General features: G+C 44.9%; 1 protein-coding gene and 1 pseudogene across 4 annotated transcripts in view; one reads left to right on the top strand and one right to left on the bottom strand.

The window, feature by feature from the left end:
* Nucleotides 1-16620, top strand: part of DDI2 (DDI proteasomal shuttling factor 2) — a 46359-nt gene that overhangs the window by 16076 nt on the left and 13663 nt on the right. For all 4 annotated transcript variants that reach the window (XM_086715764.1, XM_086715763.1, XM_086715767.1 and 1 more), the window contains 3 exons: nucleotides 2090-2217; nucleotides 6507-6635; nucleotides 14250-14353. In XM_086715764.1, coding sequence (XP_086571890.1) covers nucleotides 2090-2217; nucleotides 6507-6635; nucleotides 14250-14353 — 361 coding nt within the window. The remainder of the gene's footprint in view (nucleotides 1-2089; nucleotides 2218-6506; nucleotides 6636-14249; nucleotides 14354-16620) is intronic.
* On the bottom strand, nucleotides 1516-2009 carry LOC112871762 (ubiquitin-ribosomal protein eL40 fusion protein pseudogene; annotated as a pseudogene).

Below are 16620 nucleotides of genomic sequence, written 5' to 3' on the forward strand. Positions count from 1 at the left end.
AGGTTTTATTTGGTATGTTGCACCAGCGATTCCTCAGCGCATGTATACATTGGAGTATAATAGCTCACGTTTCCCCAACTAAATTAAACGAGGGTGCCTTGGACTTCCTGAGAAGTTTCATGCATTTTGCAGAATGACTCCTAAAACCAGCAGTTCATTTGAGGTGGAGTATTACCGCGACAAGGACAGGCACCGCACTTTAGAACAGGGCTCCGCAAACTTCGTCCACAGAGAGCCGGACCGTGAAGATCATAGGGTTCGCAGGCCGTGCTGTCTCCGCCACCAGCACTCCCGTCCGCCAGCGCGGTATCAGAGCGACCATAGATGACCCCACAGGATGGAACTGAGTGGTGTGGCTGCGCTCCCGTGGAAGTTCGCAGGTGGCGGCCTGTAATGTGCTAGCCCCTCGCCTGCGGTTATAATTTCTCCCCAATCTTGGGCCCTGTTCTGTTAGTATCTCAGTCTTCGGGTGCGTCGCCCAGCGCCTGCCCTCGTTTCCATTAATGTTGGTAGTGTTTGGTGATGTTTTTAAAAGGAGGTTGGGAACGGAGACAGGAGATGTAGAAGTAAGCTGGAACTCCCTTTTACATCCCTTTCTCGTTTAAGAATTAGAATCTGTCTAATGTTTGAAGAAATGGTTTGCTGGACCAAGTCAACTGTGTGTGTGTGTGTGTGTGGGTGTGGGTGTGGGTGTGGTGTGCTGGACCAAGTCAAGTGTGTGTGTGTGTGTGTGTGTGTGTGTGTGTGTGTGTGTGTGTGTGTGTGTGTGTGTGTGTGTGTGGTTTTTCCTAAAGAGGTGTGTGCGTTTTCCCAGCATCTGCTCTTTTGGTAACATTGTGTGGTAGATGCCGTATCCCTCTTAGCAGTCCTGGAGTAGGAGTCCGCTCCCTGGTTTACAGGTAGAAAACCCAGTCTTGGAGGTGAAGCAGCGGGTGCAGCAGGGCAGTTGAAACCTCTGTGTTTTGGGGGGCACCTGGGTGGCTCAGTTAAGCGTCTGACTTCGGCTCAGGCCATGATCTCACAGTTCGTGGGTTCAAGCCCCGCGTCAGGCTCTGTGCTGACAGCTCAGAGCCTGGAGCCTGCTTCAGATTCTGTCTCCCTCTCTGCCCCTCCTCTGCTTGCACTCTGTCTCTTTCCCTCTCAAAAATAAATAAACATTAAAAAAAAAAAAAAGAAACCTCTGTGTTTCACCTTTGCCAACCGTCTTCAACGCACTGGACACAGGACGCATACCCAGATGCCCAGTAAATCCCCGTGAAAACGGAAGCATTCACGAGATTCTGACATTCTACAGAATTAAAAAATTTTGACTCTTACTCTCCCGAGATTCAGTTTCCCGTATCTGAGCTTGTAAAGGGTGCAGAACTGTTTGATGTGGAAGTAATTTGTGTGCCTTTAGATTTTCTGCCAGCTGTATCTCACTACCTCACCTGCTGCAGGGGAGAGTCCAATGTCCACTTCCAGGGCTCAGCTGCTATAATAGGGGCAAAAGGTACGGACACATCTGGTGTGTGGTTTCTTTTTTTCAGTCCGTGAAAAGGAGACTTCATTGAGGCACACAGGCTCTGGGGTTCGGGCAGGGGGCCGTCCCGCAGGCAAAGAGCCGCTGGAAGGGCCTTATCTGACCTTCCTCTTGGGGCGCAGGTCATTGCTGTGACCACACTTCTTGTTGCAGTTGGCAGCGCAGGGGTGCAGGCGAGCAGAGCTCTCACGGCAGGTATCTTGTTGCAGTTGTATTTCTGGGCCGGCTGGCGGAGGGAAGGCTGGAGGGTGCCACCCCCCGGCCAAGCACCAAGCACCAAGCACCGGGCGGACCCTTCCTGGGTATTGTAGCCATCCTCCAGCTGTTTGCCCACAGAAATCAGAAGCCGCTGCTCAGGCGAGATGCCCTCCTGGTCTCGGATCGTAGCCTAGACATTCTCACTGGTGTCACTGGGCTCAACCTCAAGGGTGGTGGTCTCGCCCATCAGGGTCTTCACAAAGATCTGTGTCTCTGCGTCTGCCACTCGTGGAAGAGAAAGCCCCGTCTGTGTTTAATACTGTGACTTCTGAAACAGATGATGATTTCGCTCTACTTGGTTTGTTGCAGGCAACAGAACATCGAGGAAAACATGACAATAGCTATGGAAGAGGCTCCTGAAAGTTTTGGCCAAGTGGTGATGCTTTATATTAATTGCAAAGTGAATGGACATCCTGTGAAAGCCTTTGTTGACTCAGGTGACGTCTCTGTCTTTGTCCATCTGTCCGACATTCTGACCTGACACAGGGAGAAGGGGAGACTCTGCTTTAACCCCGGTAAAGATGGCAGTAGTCCTCCAGGCTGCCACCTGACCAGCCCGGGGGTTAACGTCACTTGCCAAGCTCTGTGTGTGTCTGTTGTCACAGGTTTATTTTTGTAATCTTTTTTTTTTTTTTTTTTTTTTTTTTTTTTTTAAGTAAGTAAGTAAACTATGCCCCAAACGTGGCACTTGAACTCACAACCCTGAGATCAAGGGTCGCTCGCTTTACTGATTGAGCCAGCCAGGCACCCGTAATCATTTCTTAACTGGTTTTGTCTTTCGCAGGATCTCCTTTAACTTCCTACCTCCCCTTATTTGGCATCCTGAGTTTTTTGGATATCTCTGTGGGAAATTTGGGAGTAAATGGGTTCAGCAGAAGGAGCTGTAAGAAGTGGCTGCATGGAGTGTAGGTCAGACAGATATTTCAGCACGGTCTGTGCACCAGCGCTTTGCCAGGACGACGAGGAGGGGGAGCGTGTGTGTCGGGGCTCTCGGCCTTAAAGAACTTAACAGCCAGGTCAGGAGACAGGGAGTTTCCCACTTGAGGATTCAGATAATCCCTGTACCAGCTGGCACCTTTTCTCACCGTAATAGCTCTGTTTCTCAGCAAGATCGCACAGAGCTCCGTGCGGGTATGGCTGAGTGGTCTTCTGTGTCTTCATTCTGTGCAGTTCCCTCAGGCTGTAAGATAGGATGAGTCCCTAGAGTAGTAGAAGCCTCTGCTCAAGTAATACTTTCCTCCGTTTGTTCATCCACAATTATTTGAGCACATGCTAGGTTTCAGTTGTCATTAAGAGTTTGTATCTTGAGGGGGCACCTGGGTGGTTCAGTCGGTTAAATGTCCAGCTCTTGACGTCAGCTCAGGGTTTGATCTCAGGGTTGTGAGTTCAAGCCAGACATTGGGCTCCAGACTGGACATGATGCCTACTTTAAAAAAAAAAGTTTGTATCTTGAGATGCATACATTCTTGGGAGAAGCAAATATGCCGATTATTCGGTTTAAAAATGTCTGTTGAAAGCTGTAGGCAGGGCACTTGTGCTGAGTGGGAGTTAAGACTCACTAACTGTAGCCTAATGGGGCTCCTGTGAGTGAGAGAGACAAATACCCAAGAGACTCTAATATTACCACACTCAACATTTATTGAGCCTCTATTGTACGCCAGGCAACATATTAGGTGCTTAATATAAATCATCTTAATTTCAGTTAGTCCTCAGGAAATCCCTGTGAGCTGTGTTTGACTATTAACCCTATTTTGTAGGTAGGGAGGCTTAGACGTTGAGAGGTGGTGTCCCTCTTCAGGTAGACAGGGTCACGAGGAGCAGGCTGTGGGTCCAGCCCCAGATCTGTTTGATGGCAGATTCCACAACAGCAAAAATCCGATGCGTGTTGGGTACACATCGAGACCACATTCGCACCACGACTGGGGTGCTCAGGCATGGCTTTGAACTGAGTTGTCTCCATGAGCAAGAAGATGGGGCTTCAAGCCGAGGCTTGAGAGAAGGCAGGGGAGCGGTGAAAGGGACCCTTCTCTTGCTTACTTTACATCAGTAAATAGCTTCTGTGGGGTAGAGTGAGGAGAGGGGAAGAAAAGAGGAAAGTTGCCTTCTCCAGTTTTCTCTTCCTTCACTTTTGCTGGGCCTTCTTGAATCTAACTTTCCTCTAGTGCCAAGAGCTTTCAGTGTCCATGAAGTGTAAGGTGCCTAATGAGTAATGAGAACAGGGAGTGTTGGAACTGAAGGAGAGGAAAACTCACTGGGTAAGGACAGTTTTGAGCTTGGTCTTAAAGTGTAAGTGGAAATCAGAGAAAGTGAAGGCAGGGGGCGCTCTGCAGGAGGGTCAGCGCGAGTAAGAGGCAAAGGGAACAATTTCCTCCTGTCAAATTGGAGGGTTTTGAACAGAGTAGAAGTCTGATATTTGAGTCTGTTTGGGCTACTATAAAAATACTGTCAACTGGGGGGCTTATAAACAACACAGATTTATTTCTCATAGTTCTGGAGGCTGGGAAATCCACCGTGAAGATGCAGGCAGGTCCAGCGTCTGCTGACCTGCTTCCTCGTTCACAGATGTTCTCTTCTGGCTGTGCCCTCACATGGCAGGAAGGGGGAGGGAGCTGTCCGAGGTCTCCTGTGCAGGGGCACTCAGCCCATTCCTGAGACTTTCACCTTTGTGACCTAATCACCTCCCAAAGACCCCACCTCCTAAACCCATCACGTTGAGGGTCAGGTTTTAACATAGGAACTTTGCAGGGACACAGATACTCAGTCTGTTGCAGCAGGAAGTAGTTTGGCCAGGATGAGGTAGGTTGTGAAGCTGTGACAGTGTAGCTAGAGGCTAATCTTATTAAAGAGTAGAAGCCATGGAGGATTTGTGAGCAGAGGAATGAGTGATCTGAAGAAGACGATTATTTGAGGAAGACCAAAGATAGTTACAGATCTGGAGAATTCCGTACCCCTCAGGGGCAGGACTATTTCCTTGCTTTAAATTATGCATCCACAGAGTGGTTTGGAAACCAGAGAAGTTGTCCATTAGCAAGGGGAATAGGGTGTGAGCTAGGCCGATTGCTATAGTTAGAAGAAGGAAGGTCAGAAATAGAAATTGCATAAAACTTACTCACAGGGTTGGAGCAGAGTTTGAGAAGGGGGAGAAGGCTGAGGCACCTGGGTGGCTCAGTCGGCTGAGCACCCGATTTTAGCTCGGGTCATGATCTCATGGCTCGTGGGTTTGAGCCCCGTGTCAGGCTCTGCGCTGACAGCTCAGAGCCTGGAGCCTGCTTCGGATTCTGTGTCTCCCTCTCTCTCTGCCTGTCCTCTGCTTGTGTTCTGTCTCTCTCCCTCTCTCAAAAAGAAATAAACATTAAAAAAAAATAATGAAAACTTTAAAAATAAAAAAAAAGAGAGCGAGGGGAAGGCTAAAGGAAGAGGAGTCACGGGGGCTGTCTGGGCGGCTCAGTCAGTTGAGCATACGACTTTAGTTCAGGTCATGAACTTGCAGTTCGTGGGTTTGAGCCCCGTGTCGGGCTCTGTGCTGACGGCTCAGAGCCTGGAGCCTGCTTCGGATTCTGTGTCTCCCCCTCTCTCTGCCCCTCCCCTGCTCATGCTCTCTCTCTCTCTCAAAAACAAAATAAACATTAAAAAAAAAAATTAAAAAAGAGGAGTCACGGGGCGCCTGGGTGGCTCAGTCCGTTAAGCGTCCGACTTTGGCTCAGGTCACGATCTCGCGGTCCATGAGTTCGAGCCCCGCGTCGGGCTCTGGGCTGATGGCTCAGAGCCTGGAGCCTGCTTCCGATTCTGTGTCTCCGTCTCTCTCTGGCCCTCCCCCATTCATGCTCTGTCTCTCTCTCAAAAATAAATAAACGTTAAAAAAATAATAATAAAAAAAAAAAGAGGAGTCACAAGTGAACGGTGTTAAGTTTTATGTTGTAAGAAAGTAATTCCCTCGGTAAAGAGAGAAATCCAAAGTGAGAATTACTGGGGGAGAAAAGAGCTTTATAGCCCTGTTGGCCTTGAGATGGATATGTTGAGCACACGGGCATGTAGACCAGAATCTGTGAGACAGATTAGGGCTGTAGGTGAAAACAGAGATGTGTCTGTGTCCTGTGCGGGCCTGCTCCAGCTGTGTGGGTGAATACACGTAACCAGGAGAGAAAAGACCCTAAATGCCTTCTTCCTGAAAGGAAACAGAGTGTGATTGTTGGAGCAGAGATGGGGAGTTCAGATTTAATTTTTTTTTTTTTTGAGAGATGGTGGGTTTTACATGGTAAATTATAAAGTCCCAACATTGGAATAAAAATAATCTGGTAAGATGTTTAGAGATACTTGATGAAGATTGACCTGAGTGTATAGGAGTGCTTAACTGAGCACTTAACACATTCCCATCTGTAGATGTGGTTTGACTTTCTGGAAGTCCTCTCCGGGTAGTTTTGCTTTCTGTTGGTAACGTTTTAAAACATCATCTCATGAAACAAATTTAACGAGACATTCAAACAAAATATTCTTTCCGTCACTATCAGGTTTCTACGCTGTGTTTCAGATACCAGCGTGGAACTGAAAGTTGAATGAAGCGTGGCAAGAACGGCTGAGGGCTAGACTAACCCAGGTGTGAATAATCGTACACAGACAAAAGCCTGGGGGACTACTTGCTTTCTGCCTTGTCCTCAGGCTGCAGTTTTTAATCTGCCCACAAACGTGGATTTCATTTTTATTATCTGATGTTTCCCTCTGCTTCCAGGTGCCCAGATGACTATTATGAGCCAAGCTTGTGCAGAAAGGTGTAATATAATGAGGCTGGTGGACCGTCGGTGGGCAGGGATTGCCAAAGGAGTGGGCACCCAGAAGATTATTGGAAGGGTACATCTAGGTGAGTAAAAGGCACTGTGGGAGTCTTTTCAGGGTAGTGGGTGTTTCACAATTTGTTTTGTGTAGGCATACCTGATCCAGCAAGCCTGATCCCCAGAAATGTTAAATCCTGTGTTCTGTCAGAGTTACACATGTACATGTTTTAATTTGTTACAAGAAATCAGTCCCTATGTACTTCTATTTTCCTGCTCCTTCGAGACCGCTTTCAACTATGTTAGCCCATTTCTTGTGGTGCTCACCTCCATATTTCGAAATAACATGTTTGTCGTGCTGTCACTGACACGTAAATACTGTGGAGAGCTGAGCCACCTAATTGAAGATGATTGCTTTTCTCTTTGTGTTGTTTGTCTTACAATTAGTAATTGTCTTCTTTTGGTCATCTGGTATTCTAAGTGTTCCTCAGTCCCCAAACACTTACCTAGTTGTGTAAATCTCCTTTATACAGTTCATCCTGTTGAAGATTCTTCTAGAGACTGGACCAGTGCTGTAGAGCTGCTTCACAGCTGTTGTTTCAGGATCTCTCTTGACTGGGTCCCAAAGGCTGCTTTCCTCTTGCTTAGATGGGATTATGTGAATCCTCGTCTTGCTCTTTGTAATTTTGCTCCTCAGTTTATTGGAGGGTAGCTTCCAGAGAAAGAATATAAGGGAGGAAACTGAGTCCTTAAATACCAGAATTTGTCATTGTTGTTGTTTTCCGATATTCTACCAGTCTGGCTAAGTGGGAAGTCACTTTGTTTTCCACAGTTTTTGTCAGTGTTGCTGCGGAGAAGCTGGCTGCTGTCTCAGTTCTTGATCCTATATTTGAAAGGTTTCTTTTCCATTTCTGAAGCTTATAGAATCTTCTTTGACCTCAGTGTTGTGGAATTTCAAATTCACAGTGATGCGCTTGGGTGTAGATCTGTCTTCATCCACCGCAAGGGGTACCTTTCACTTCCTCTCCCCCGCCCCCAGGATGTTTGTTACTCGGTGGGATAACGTCCTATCCTAGACTTGTCCTGTAGTTTCCTTTCTTTCCTGTTTCTTTCTTTCGTGTGTCCTGGGTGTGGTGGGTGTTTGTGGGATTTCCTCAACATTGCCTTCCAGCCTTTCTGTTACATTTTGTATTTGTTTGATGGTTTTCTCAGATACCTGGTGATCCTTGGCATCTGCTCATAGTGAAGACTGGGACACCAAAAGGCTGTTTGGAACATTACTTGGGTAGGCAGCCTTGGCGATATTTGGTGATCTGGAAGTTGGAAGGGGGGAAAGGGCTAGAGGCTCAGTAAACTTAAACTTAATCCCCCTGGGATTCAATCAGGTTCTTGTGTCTTTGTCTTTCTCCGTGTGCACCTCTGTTTCACTCTCTTGAGAAAATAAACCTCTAGTCTGTTGTTGGGGTGAAAGGAGATAGTCACCTGGCTGAGCAGAGGTCAAGAGGGAACCCCAAGGTCTAACTGTGCCTCCTACATAGACCTTCACCCAGTCTTGCTACTTTGGACTCACCTCTACCCCTGCCTGCAGAGGTACTTGTTCATGAAACACTTGGGGGTTCTGTGATGTTAATTGGCTTGCTTCCCAGTTTTCCTCACTGTCCTCTGCTTTCTATCCCAAAATTACGTTTCAGTTGTCTCTTCTGTGTGTGTTTTTTAAATTATTCATTTATTTATTTATTTATATTTATTTTTTGCCCTTAGTGATTTGTACCTTAAAAAAGATAAACTTTTATTGTAATTTTTCAGGAGTAAATGGAGATAAATACATGTGCTCAGTCCTTCCTTTGTAACCAAAATTTTTTTTTTCTTAATTCCTTAAATCCCTTTGAGACTCAACCACCAAGTAATCTCCTTCTGACCCTTTTCCCTTGCATTTTATTCTTGTAAAAGGTGGTCGTATAATGTATAGAATTTCATACTCTGTTTTAAGAAAAGATAACATGTTCTCAGCGTTACTATAATTTTCATAAGCACCATGCAGATGCATGGGATTCTCTTATATGGGTTTAATGGTCAACTTTTAGGATAAATTTTTTTCCCCCAATATTTTGTTACTGTAATATGGCAGTACATTTTTGTGGGGTTTTTTGGGTGCACATTTTAATTTTTTTTTCCTTACTAAAGATTCCTGTCAATGAAACTACTGAGTCAAAGGTTATGAACACCTAAAGCCTCTTGATGTATTTCTAATTTGCACCAAAATGGCTTTTCCAGCACTTCGTCAGTATTCATCTTAATGTCCTTCTACAATCAAGTATTACTAATTTTTAGTCCCTTAATTTACAGATTTAAAAAGTGTGGTTTTTTTTTATTGTAAGTTGCTCTTTCATTGCAAGTGATCATTTCTACCCATTTTTCTCTTTTTTGTTTTGTAATATAGTTGTCTGTTTATTAGAGTCTTTTGTTTCTTTTATTGATTTATATAGAATTAGGGTAGTTTAAATACGTTACTGTCACGTACTTTCCTACACACAGTAGGACTGTAATACCACAAACTGGTTTGCTTCAGAGTCTGGGTTTGATTTTTCCATGGTTTTAGGTAGGAAGATAATAGGATGAGGCAAAGTAAGTCTCAGTCCCTCGCGTCCTTCCTTGTGGATGGAAAGGTCTTAGCATTTTGCAGCTTTGGCTACGACAGCAGGCCGAAAACCTATGATCATAAGGGAAATCTAAATAAAGGAGAGCTGTGTCATGGGTAGGAAGACTCAGTGTGTCAAAGGTGAGAATTCTCCCACATTCATCAGCAGTAGTCACTGTGGTACCATCAAGATCTCAGTAGGTTTTTTGTGAGACCTGATGTGCTCATTTAAAATCAGCCCTTTGGGGCGCCTGGGTGGCGCAGTCGGTTAAGCGTCCGACTTCAGCCAGGTCACGATCTCGCGGTCCGTGAGTTCGAGCCCCGCGTCGGGCTCTGGGCTGATGGCTCAGAGCCTGGAGCCTGTTTCTGATTCTGTGTCTCCTTCTCTCTCTGCCCCTCCCCTGTTCATGCTCTGTCTCTCTCTGTCCCAAAAATAAATAAATGTTGAAAAAAAAAATTTTTTTTTTAAAATAAATAAATAAAATCAGCCCTTTATTGTAGGAATAGGCAAGATAACTCTGGAATGACTTTCCCTTCTAGATGTCAGGACCAAAGGACTAAAACAGAAACAGACCTGTGCTTACGTGAACCTTGATAAATGACAGAGGACATCTTACAGAGCGGAGGGAAGGTTTCAGGAAATGATGCGAGGCCAGCTGGGTGTCCCTGTGGAAAAAATGAATAGGAAAACGGACCCTGCCTCACATCACACACAAATGTCAGTTCGGCGTGGGTTACAGACCTAGATGTTAAAAGCAGTATCAGAGCTTTTAGAAGAAAATATAGGAGAATATCTCGCATGCAGAAAAAGAGTTCCTTAAAAGTTAAGAAGGAGATTATTTGGTAGATTGGGCCACATTACGATTAAGAATTTTTTATCAAAAGACATCATAAAGGATGTGAACAAATGCAAACTAGGAAAGAGTTTTTATAACAGTGACCAATAAAGGATTCGTTTTCAGAATATATACAGTGTGTGTGTATGCATGTGTCCATCCTTCAATTCAGTAAGATGCTATAAAAAAACTACAGGAGCGATGCACTTGGGTGGCTAGGTTGAGTGTCCGACTTCGGCTCAGGTCATGATCTCGGGGATTGTGGATTCGAGCTCCACGTCTGGCTCTGAGCTGTCAGCATGGAGCCTGGAGCCTGCTTCGAATTCTGTGTGTGTCTCTCTCTCTGCCCTTCCCCTGCTCATACTCTGTGTGTGTCTCTCTCTCAAAAATAATAAACATTCAAAAATTTAAAAAAAATTACAGGGGTCCTGAGTGGCCCAGTGTCCAACTTGGGCTCAGGTCATGATCTCATGGTTCATGAGTTTGAGCCCTGCTGACAGCTCAGAGCCTGGAGCCTGCTTTGTATTCTGTGTCTCCCTCTTTCTCTGCCCCCCTTCTCGAATTGTGCTCTGTGTCTCTCTCTCTCTCTCTCTCTCTCTCTCAAAAATAAACATTAAAAAAATTATAAAAAAAAAATTACAGGGGCACCTAGGTGGCTCAGTTGGTTGAGGGTCCAACTTCAGCTTGAGTCATGATCTCAAAGTTTGTGGATTTGAGCCCCGCCTCGGGCACTGGGCTGACAGCTCAGATCCTGGAGCCTGCTTCAGGTTATGTGTCTCTCCCTCCTCCTCTCTCTCTCTCTCTGCCCCTCCCTTGCTTGTGCACTCTCTCTCTCTCTCTCTCTCAAAAATAAATAGACATTTTTTAAAAATTACAGCAATGGGGAGCACCGGATAGCTCAGTCAGTTAAGCGTCTGACTGCAGCTCAGGTCATGATCTCATGCTCCATGAGTTCAAGCCCCACATTGGGCTCTGTGCTGACAGCTCAGAGCCTGGAGCCTGCTTCAGATTCTGTGTCTCCTCTCTCTGTCCCTCCCCTACTCACACTGTGTCTGTCTCTCAAAAAAATGAATAAATGTTAAAAAAAAATTACAGAAGCAATAGAACAGGCACTATTGAATAGGAAACCCAAATGGTTAAGAAATACATGAAAAGTTACTCATTATTAGTCAGGGAAATTTAGTAAGATTTTCAATCTAATAATACTAATTGTTGGTGAGAATGTGGAGCAGTAGGAACTCTGATACACTGCTAGAAACATTTTGGAAAATAATTCAACATCCCCCAGCAAAGTTGAACCTAATATTCCCTAGAACCCTGTAATTCTGTTTTCTGTGGTATATATAACCATTAGAGAAACTGAATACACACCAGGAGAATACTCAGGGCAGCATTGCTTATGACCACAGAAATTGGAAGTGACCCAGAAAGTCCCAGAGCAGTAGAATAAATCAATTGTGGTATATTAGACATTACAGTACACTAGGGATTTTTTTTTTTTTTAAGTTATTTGTCTATTTTGAGAGAGCATAAGCAGGGGAGGGGGAGGGGAGAGAGTGGAGCCTGATTCGGGGCTCAAATCCATGAACTGTGAGATCATGACCTGAGTAGAAACCAAGAGTCAGATGGTTAACCGACTGAGCCACCCAGGCACCCCTAAGTTTGTTTTTGAGAGAGAAAGACAGAGAATCCCAAGCAGGCCCACCCCAGTTACCACAGAGCCCCGATGGAGGGCTCAAACTCATGAACGGCGAGATGATAACCTGAGCCAAAGTCCAGAGTCAGACGCTTAACCAGCTTATCCACCCAGGTGCCCTAAAGGATAATTAAAAATGAAAGAAACAGGGGCGCCTGGGTGGCGCAGTCGGTTAAGCGTCCGACTTCAGCCAGGTCACGATCTCGCGGTCCGTGAGTTTGAGCCCCGCGTCAGGCTCTGGGCTGATGGCTCGGAGCCTGGAGCCTGTTTCCGATTCTGTGTCTCCCTCTCTCTCTGCCCCTCCCCTGTTCATGCTCTGTCTCTCTCTGTCCCAAAAATAAATAAAAACGTTGGAAAAAAAAAAATTAAAAAAAAAATAAATAAAATTAAAAAAAAATGAAAGAAACAGTTACATGTGCAGGGATCGATCTCAAAATACTTCTATTTTTTATTTTTTTAATTAACTTTTTTTAATGTTTATTTTGGGGGGGGGAGGGGCAGAGAGAGAGAGGGAGACCCAGAATCTGAAGCAGGCTCCTGGTTCTGAGCTGTCAACACAGAGCTTGATGTGCGAGATCATGACCTGAGCCGATGTCGGATGCTTAACCGACTAAGTTACCCAGGCACCCCTCAAAATACTTGAGTAAAAGATTAGTGAGTGGCAATTCAAAAACACAAAACTAAATAGTATGTCACTTAGAAATCATACAAGACTGGGGGCACCTGTGGCTCTGTCGGTTAAGTGTCTTACTTTGGCTCAGGTCATGATCTCGTAGTTCATGAGTTCAAGCCCCACATAGGGCTCTGTGCTGACAGCTCGGAGCCTGAAGCCTGCTTTGGATTCTGTGTCTCCGGCTCTCTCTGCCCTTCCCCCGCTCATGCTCTGTCTCTCTCTCAAAAATAAACATTAAGGGGCGCCTGGGTGGCGCAGTCGGTTAAGCGTCCGACTTCAGCCAGGTCACGATCTCGCGGTCCGTGAGTTCGAGCCCCGCGTCGGGCTCTGGGCTGATGGCTCAGAGCCTGGAGCCTGTTTCCGATTCTGTGTCTCCCTCTCTCTCTCTGCCCCTCCCCCGTTCATGCTCTGTCTCTCTCTGTCCCAAAAATAAATAAACGTTGAAAAAAAAAAATTAAAAAAAAAAAAAATCCTAAACCAGATCAAATTCATCCTCTTAAAAAAAAAAAAAAAAAAAAAAAAAATAAACATTAAAAAAATTTTTTTTTAAATCGTACAAGACTCGGGGCGCCTGGGTGATTCAGTTGGTTGAGCGTCCGACTTCAGCTGAGGTCATGATCTCACAGTCCATGAGTTCGAGCCCTGTGTCGGGCACTGTGCTGACAGCTCGGAGCCTGAAGCCTGCTTTGGATTCTGTGTCTCCGGCTCTCTCTGCCCTTCCCCCTGCTCATGCTCTGTCTCTCTCTCAAAAATAAACATTAAGAAGATTTTTTTAAAAATCATACAAGACTCGGGGCACCTGGGTGACTCAGTTGGTCCAACTTCAGCTCAGGTCACAATCTCGCAGTCCATGAGTTCAAGCCCCATGTTGGGCTCTGTGCTGACAGCTCAGAGCCTGAAGCCTTCTTCGGATTCTGTGTCTCCCTCTCTCTCTGCCCTTCCCCCACTGATGCTCTGTCTCTCTCACTCTCAAAAATGAATAAATGTTAAAGAAAAATTAAAAAGAAAATCATACAAGACTCGTAAGAATCATTTAAAAAGCTAAGAATGATTGATACAAAAGCCAGGATAGTCGGGAGGGTTGGAGAAGACACGAAGCTATGAGCAGTAGAACATAAGGAACCTCTGAGTTTTGTGTTTCCTAACCGGGGAAATAAATGCATAGGTGTTTGTTTTATTCTGCTTTATTTATTTTTTATTTTTCTTACATTTATTCACTTATTTTTGAGAGACAGAGACAGAGCACAAGTGGGGGAGAGGCAGAGAGAGAGAGAGAGAGAGGGAGACACAGAATGTGAAACAGGCTCCAGGTTCTAAGCTGTCAGCACAGAGCCCGATGCGGGGCTCGAACCCATGAACTAGGAGATTGTGACCTGAGCTGACGCCGGACACTCAACCGACTGAGCCACCCAGGTGCCCCCTTCATGGACTTCTAAACTGGTCATTGGGTTCACTGGATTTTCTTTTTTTTGTTTATTTATTTAAAAAAAAATTTTTTTTTTCAACGTTTATTTATTTTTGGGACAGAGAGAGACAGAGCATGAACGGGGGAGGGGCAGAGAGAGAGGGAGACACAGAATCGGAAACAGGCTCCAGGCTCTGAGCCATCAGCCCAGAGCCCGACACGGGGCTCGAACTCACAGACCGCGAGATCGTGACCTGGCTGAAGTCGGACGCTTAACCGACTGCGCCACCCAGGTGCCCCGGGTTCACTGGATTTTCATACTTAACTCACTTGTTTCATGCTTTGCCTTGGCTTTGACTGATTGCAAGAAGCAAGGCACAGAATGCAATCTTTCCAAAGATTGCATGAGGCTTTTGAAGCAAAAATCCGCAATCCCTTCTCTTAATATGCTTTAGCTCAGGTTCAAATTGAAGGAGATTTCCTGGCGTGCTCTTTCTCTATCCTTGAGGAACAGCCTATGGACATGCTTCTGGGACTGGACATGCTGAAACGGCATCAGGTAATTAAGTGCTTCACTATCTTTCTGCACTGACGTTTTGTATGTTACATGGGTATGATTGCATCATTTCTCTTGGTTATATATACTAGAAAACTGAGAAGACATGGCTTTTGAGACTTGGAAAGGTCCCTAATTAAGGATGTCATCATACATGGTTTGAAACGATTTATCAGTAGAAATAGAATCTCTTCTTGTGAAATCTCTCTGAATCTGTTAAATCCCGCCATCTGTTTGAGAGTATAATGGGCAACTTGGTTCTCTTGTGTTACTTTTAGTTTCTGATTAGAACTCAGGTAAGTTTTGATGGGTTTGTAGCGGGATCTAGAAAACACATGATGATTTTACTGCTAGTATAAGTTTAGTACATCCTTCACAGCTTGTCAGTGCTTAAAGAAGAAGGTGTAGATAAGATGCGGGCAGTGGAAATGTTTGTTTAGTATGGGGAGAATGAGTTGTAACTATGTTCATTTACAATATTTGTATTTCCACTCTGAAATCTAGTAATTTGTTTAAAGATAAACTCTTCTGATTGAAGAAGCAATTAGTGTCCACTGGGTGATAAAATTTTCCCAGCAAGGTTTTGTATCTAGGCAATATTTAAAAAAAAAAATTTTTTTTAACATTTATTCATTTTTTGATAGAGACAGAGCGTGAGTGGGGGAGGGACAGAGAGAGAAGGAAACACAGATTCTGAAGCAGGCTCCAGGCTCTGAGCTGTCAGCACAGAGCCCGACGCGGGCCCTGAACCACGGACCATGAGATCATGACCTGAGCCGAAGTCGGGCGCCCAACCGACTGAGCCACCCAGGCGCCCCCGTATCTAGACAATATTTTTATGTCACTAATACTGTTTTTTTTTTTTTTAATGTTTACTTATTTTGAGAGAGAGAGAAAGAGAGCAGGAGCGGGAAAGGGCAGAGAGGGAGAAAGAATCCTAAGTAGGCTCCACACTGTCAGTGCAGAGCAGAACTCAGGGCTTCATCTCATGAACCATGAGATCATGACCTGAACTGAAATCAAGAATCGGACGTTTAACGGACTGAGCCACCCAGGTACCCCTATGTCATTAATACTCGTTCTAATACCGAAATCCTATAAAACATATGTTGCATTAATATTCTAATCAAGGTGCAGAATTTTAAGTGGAAGGGGTGAGTGAATGCATGTATTAATAAAACCTAATTTATTAACCTGTCACTCTCTCCCCATTTTTTAGTCATGGTATCGACCAGTAGTCTTCAGTTTTACAGATAGAAAACACATACGTGTGTACTGTCCTATGTTAAATAATTAGAAAAATACACAGAAAAGGAGGGTAGTTATAAGTACGAAATAAAGATTGCCTTGCGGTGCCTGCGTGGCTCCGTTGGTTAAGCGTCCAACTTCAGCTCAGGTCATGATCTCACAGTTCGTGTGTTCTGTGCTGACAGCTCAGAGCCTGGAGCTTTCTTCCGAGTTGGTGTCTCCGTCTCTCTGTATTAAAAAAAATAAGAAGAAAAAAAAATAAAGATTGCCTTGCCCATATACCACTTTTGAGATGATTGGTACTTTGTGCAGTAAGCACAATGTAAATAGTAATGTGAGTGTATAAATGGTATGTCTCATTTTTTTAAGAAAAAATCATCTCTGTATTTCTAAAAAGTGGGGCTGCTGATTATGCTTGGCATTTTTCCCAATTTTGTCCAGTGGATGTGTATTACATTTAAATTCAGAAATGAACAGAGGTTGGGTTGGACAAATATGTATAAAACTACATCATATAAAGATGATTCTCCTATAAGCTTTTTTTTTTGATTCTGCTATAAACTTTAAATGTTTTAAAAAATACTTTGGGGCGCCTGGGTGGCGCAGTCGGTTAAGCGTCCGACTTCAGCCAGGTCGCGATCTCGCGGTCCGTGAGTTCGAGCCCCGCGTCGGGCTCTGGGCTGATGGCTCAGAGCCTGGAGCCTGTTTCCGATTCCGTGTCTTCCTCTCTCTCTGCCCCTCCCCCGTTCATGCTCTGTCTCTCTCTGTCCCAAAAATAAATAAAAGTTGAAAAAAAAAAAAAAAAAATTAAAAAATACTTAAATATTAGGGGCACCTGTGTGGCTCAGTCTTTTGAGCTTCTGACCCGACTTCAGCTCAGGTCATGATCTCCTGGTTTGTGAGTTTGAGTCCTGCATCAGGCTCTGTGCCAACAGCTCAGAACCTGGAGCCTGTTTCGGATTCTGTCTCTCTGTCTCTGTCTCTCTCTGCCCCTCTGCTGCTCACTTGCTCACTCTCTTTCT

This window comes from Puma concolor, chromosome C1, assembly GCF_028749965.1.
Source record: "Puma concolor isolate L17-30 chromosome C1, mPumCon1.1.hap2, whole genome shotgun sequence".
Lineage (NCBI taxonomy): Eukaryota > Metazoa > Chordata > Mammalia > Carnivora > Felidae > Puma > Puma concolor.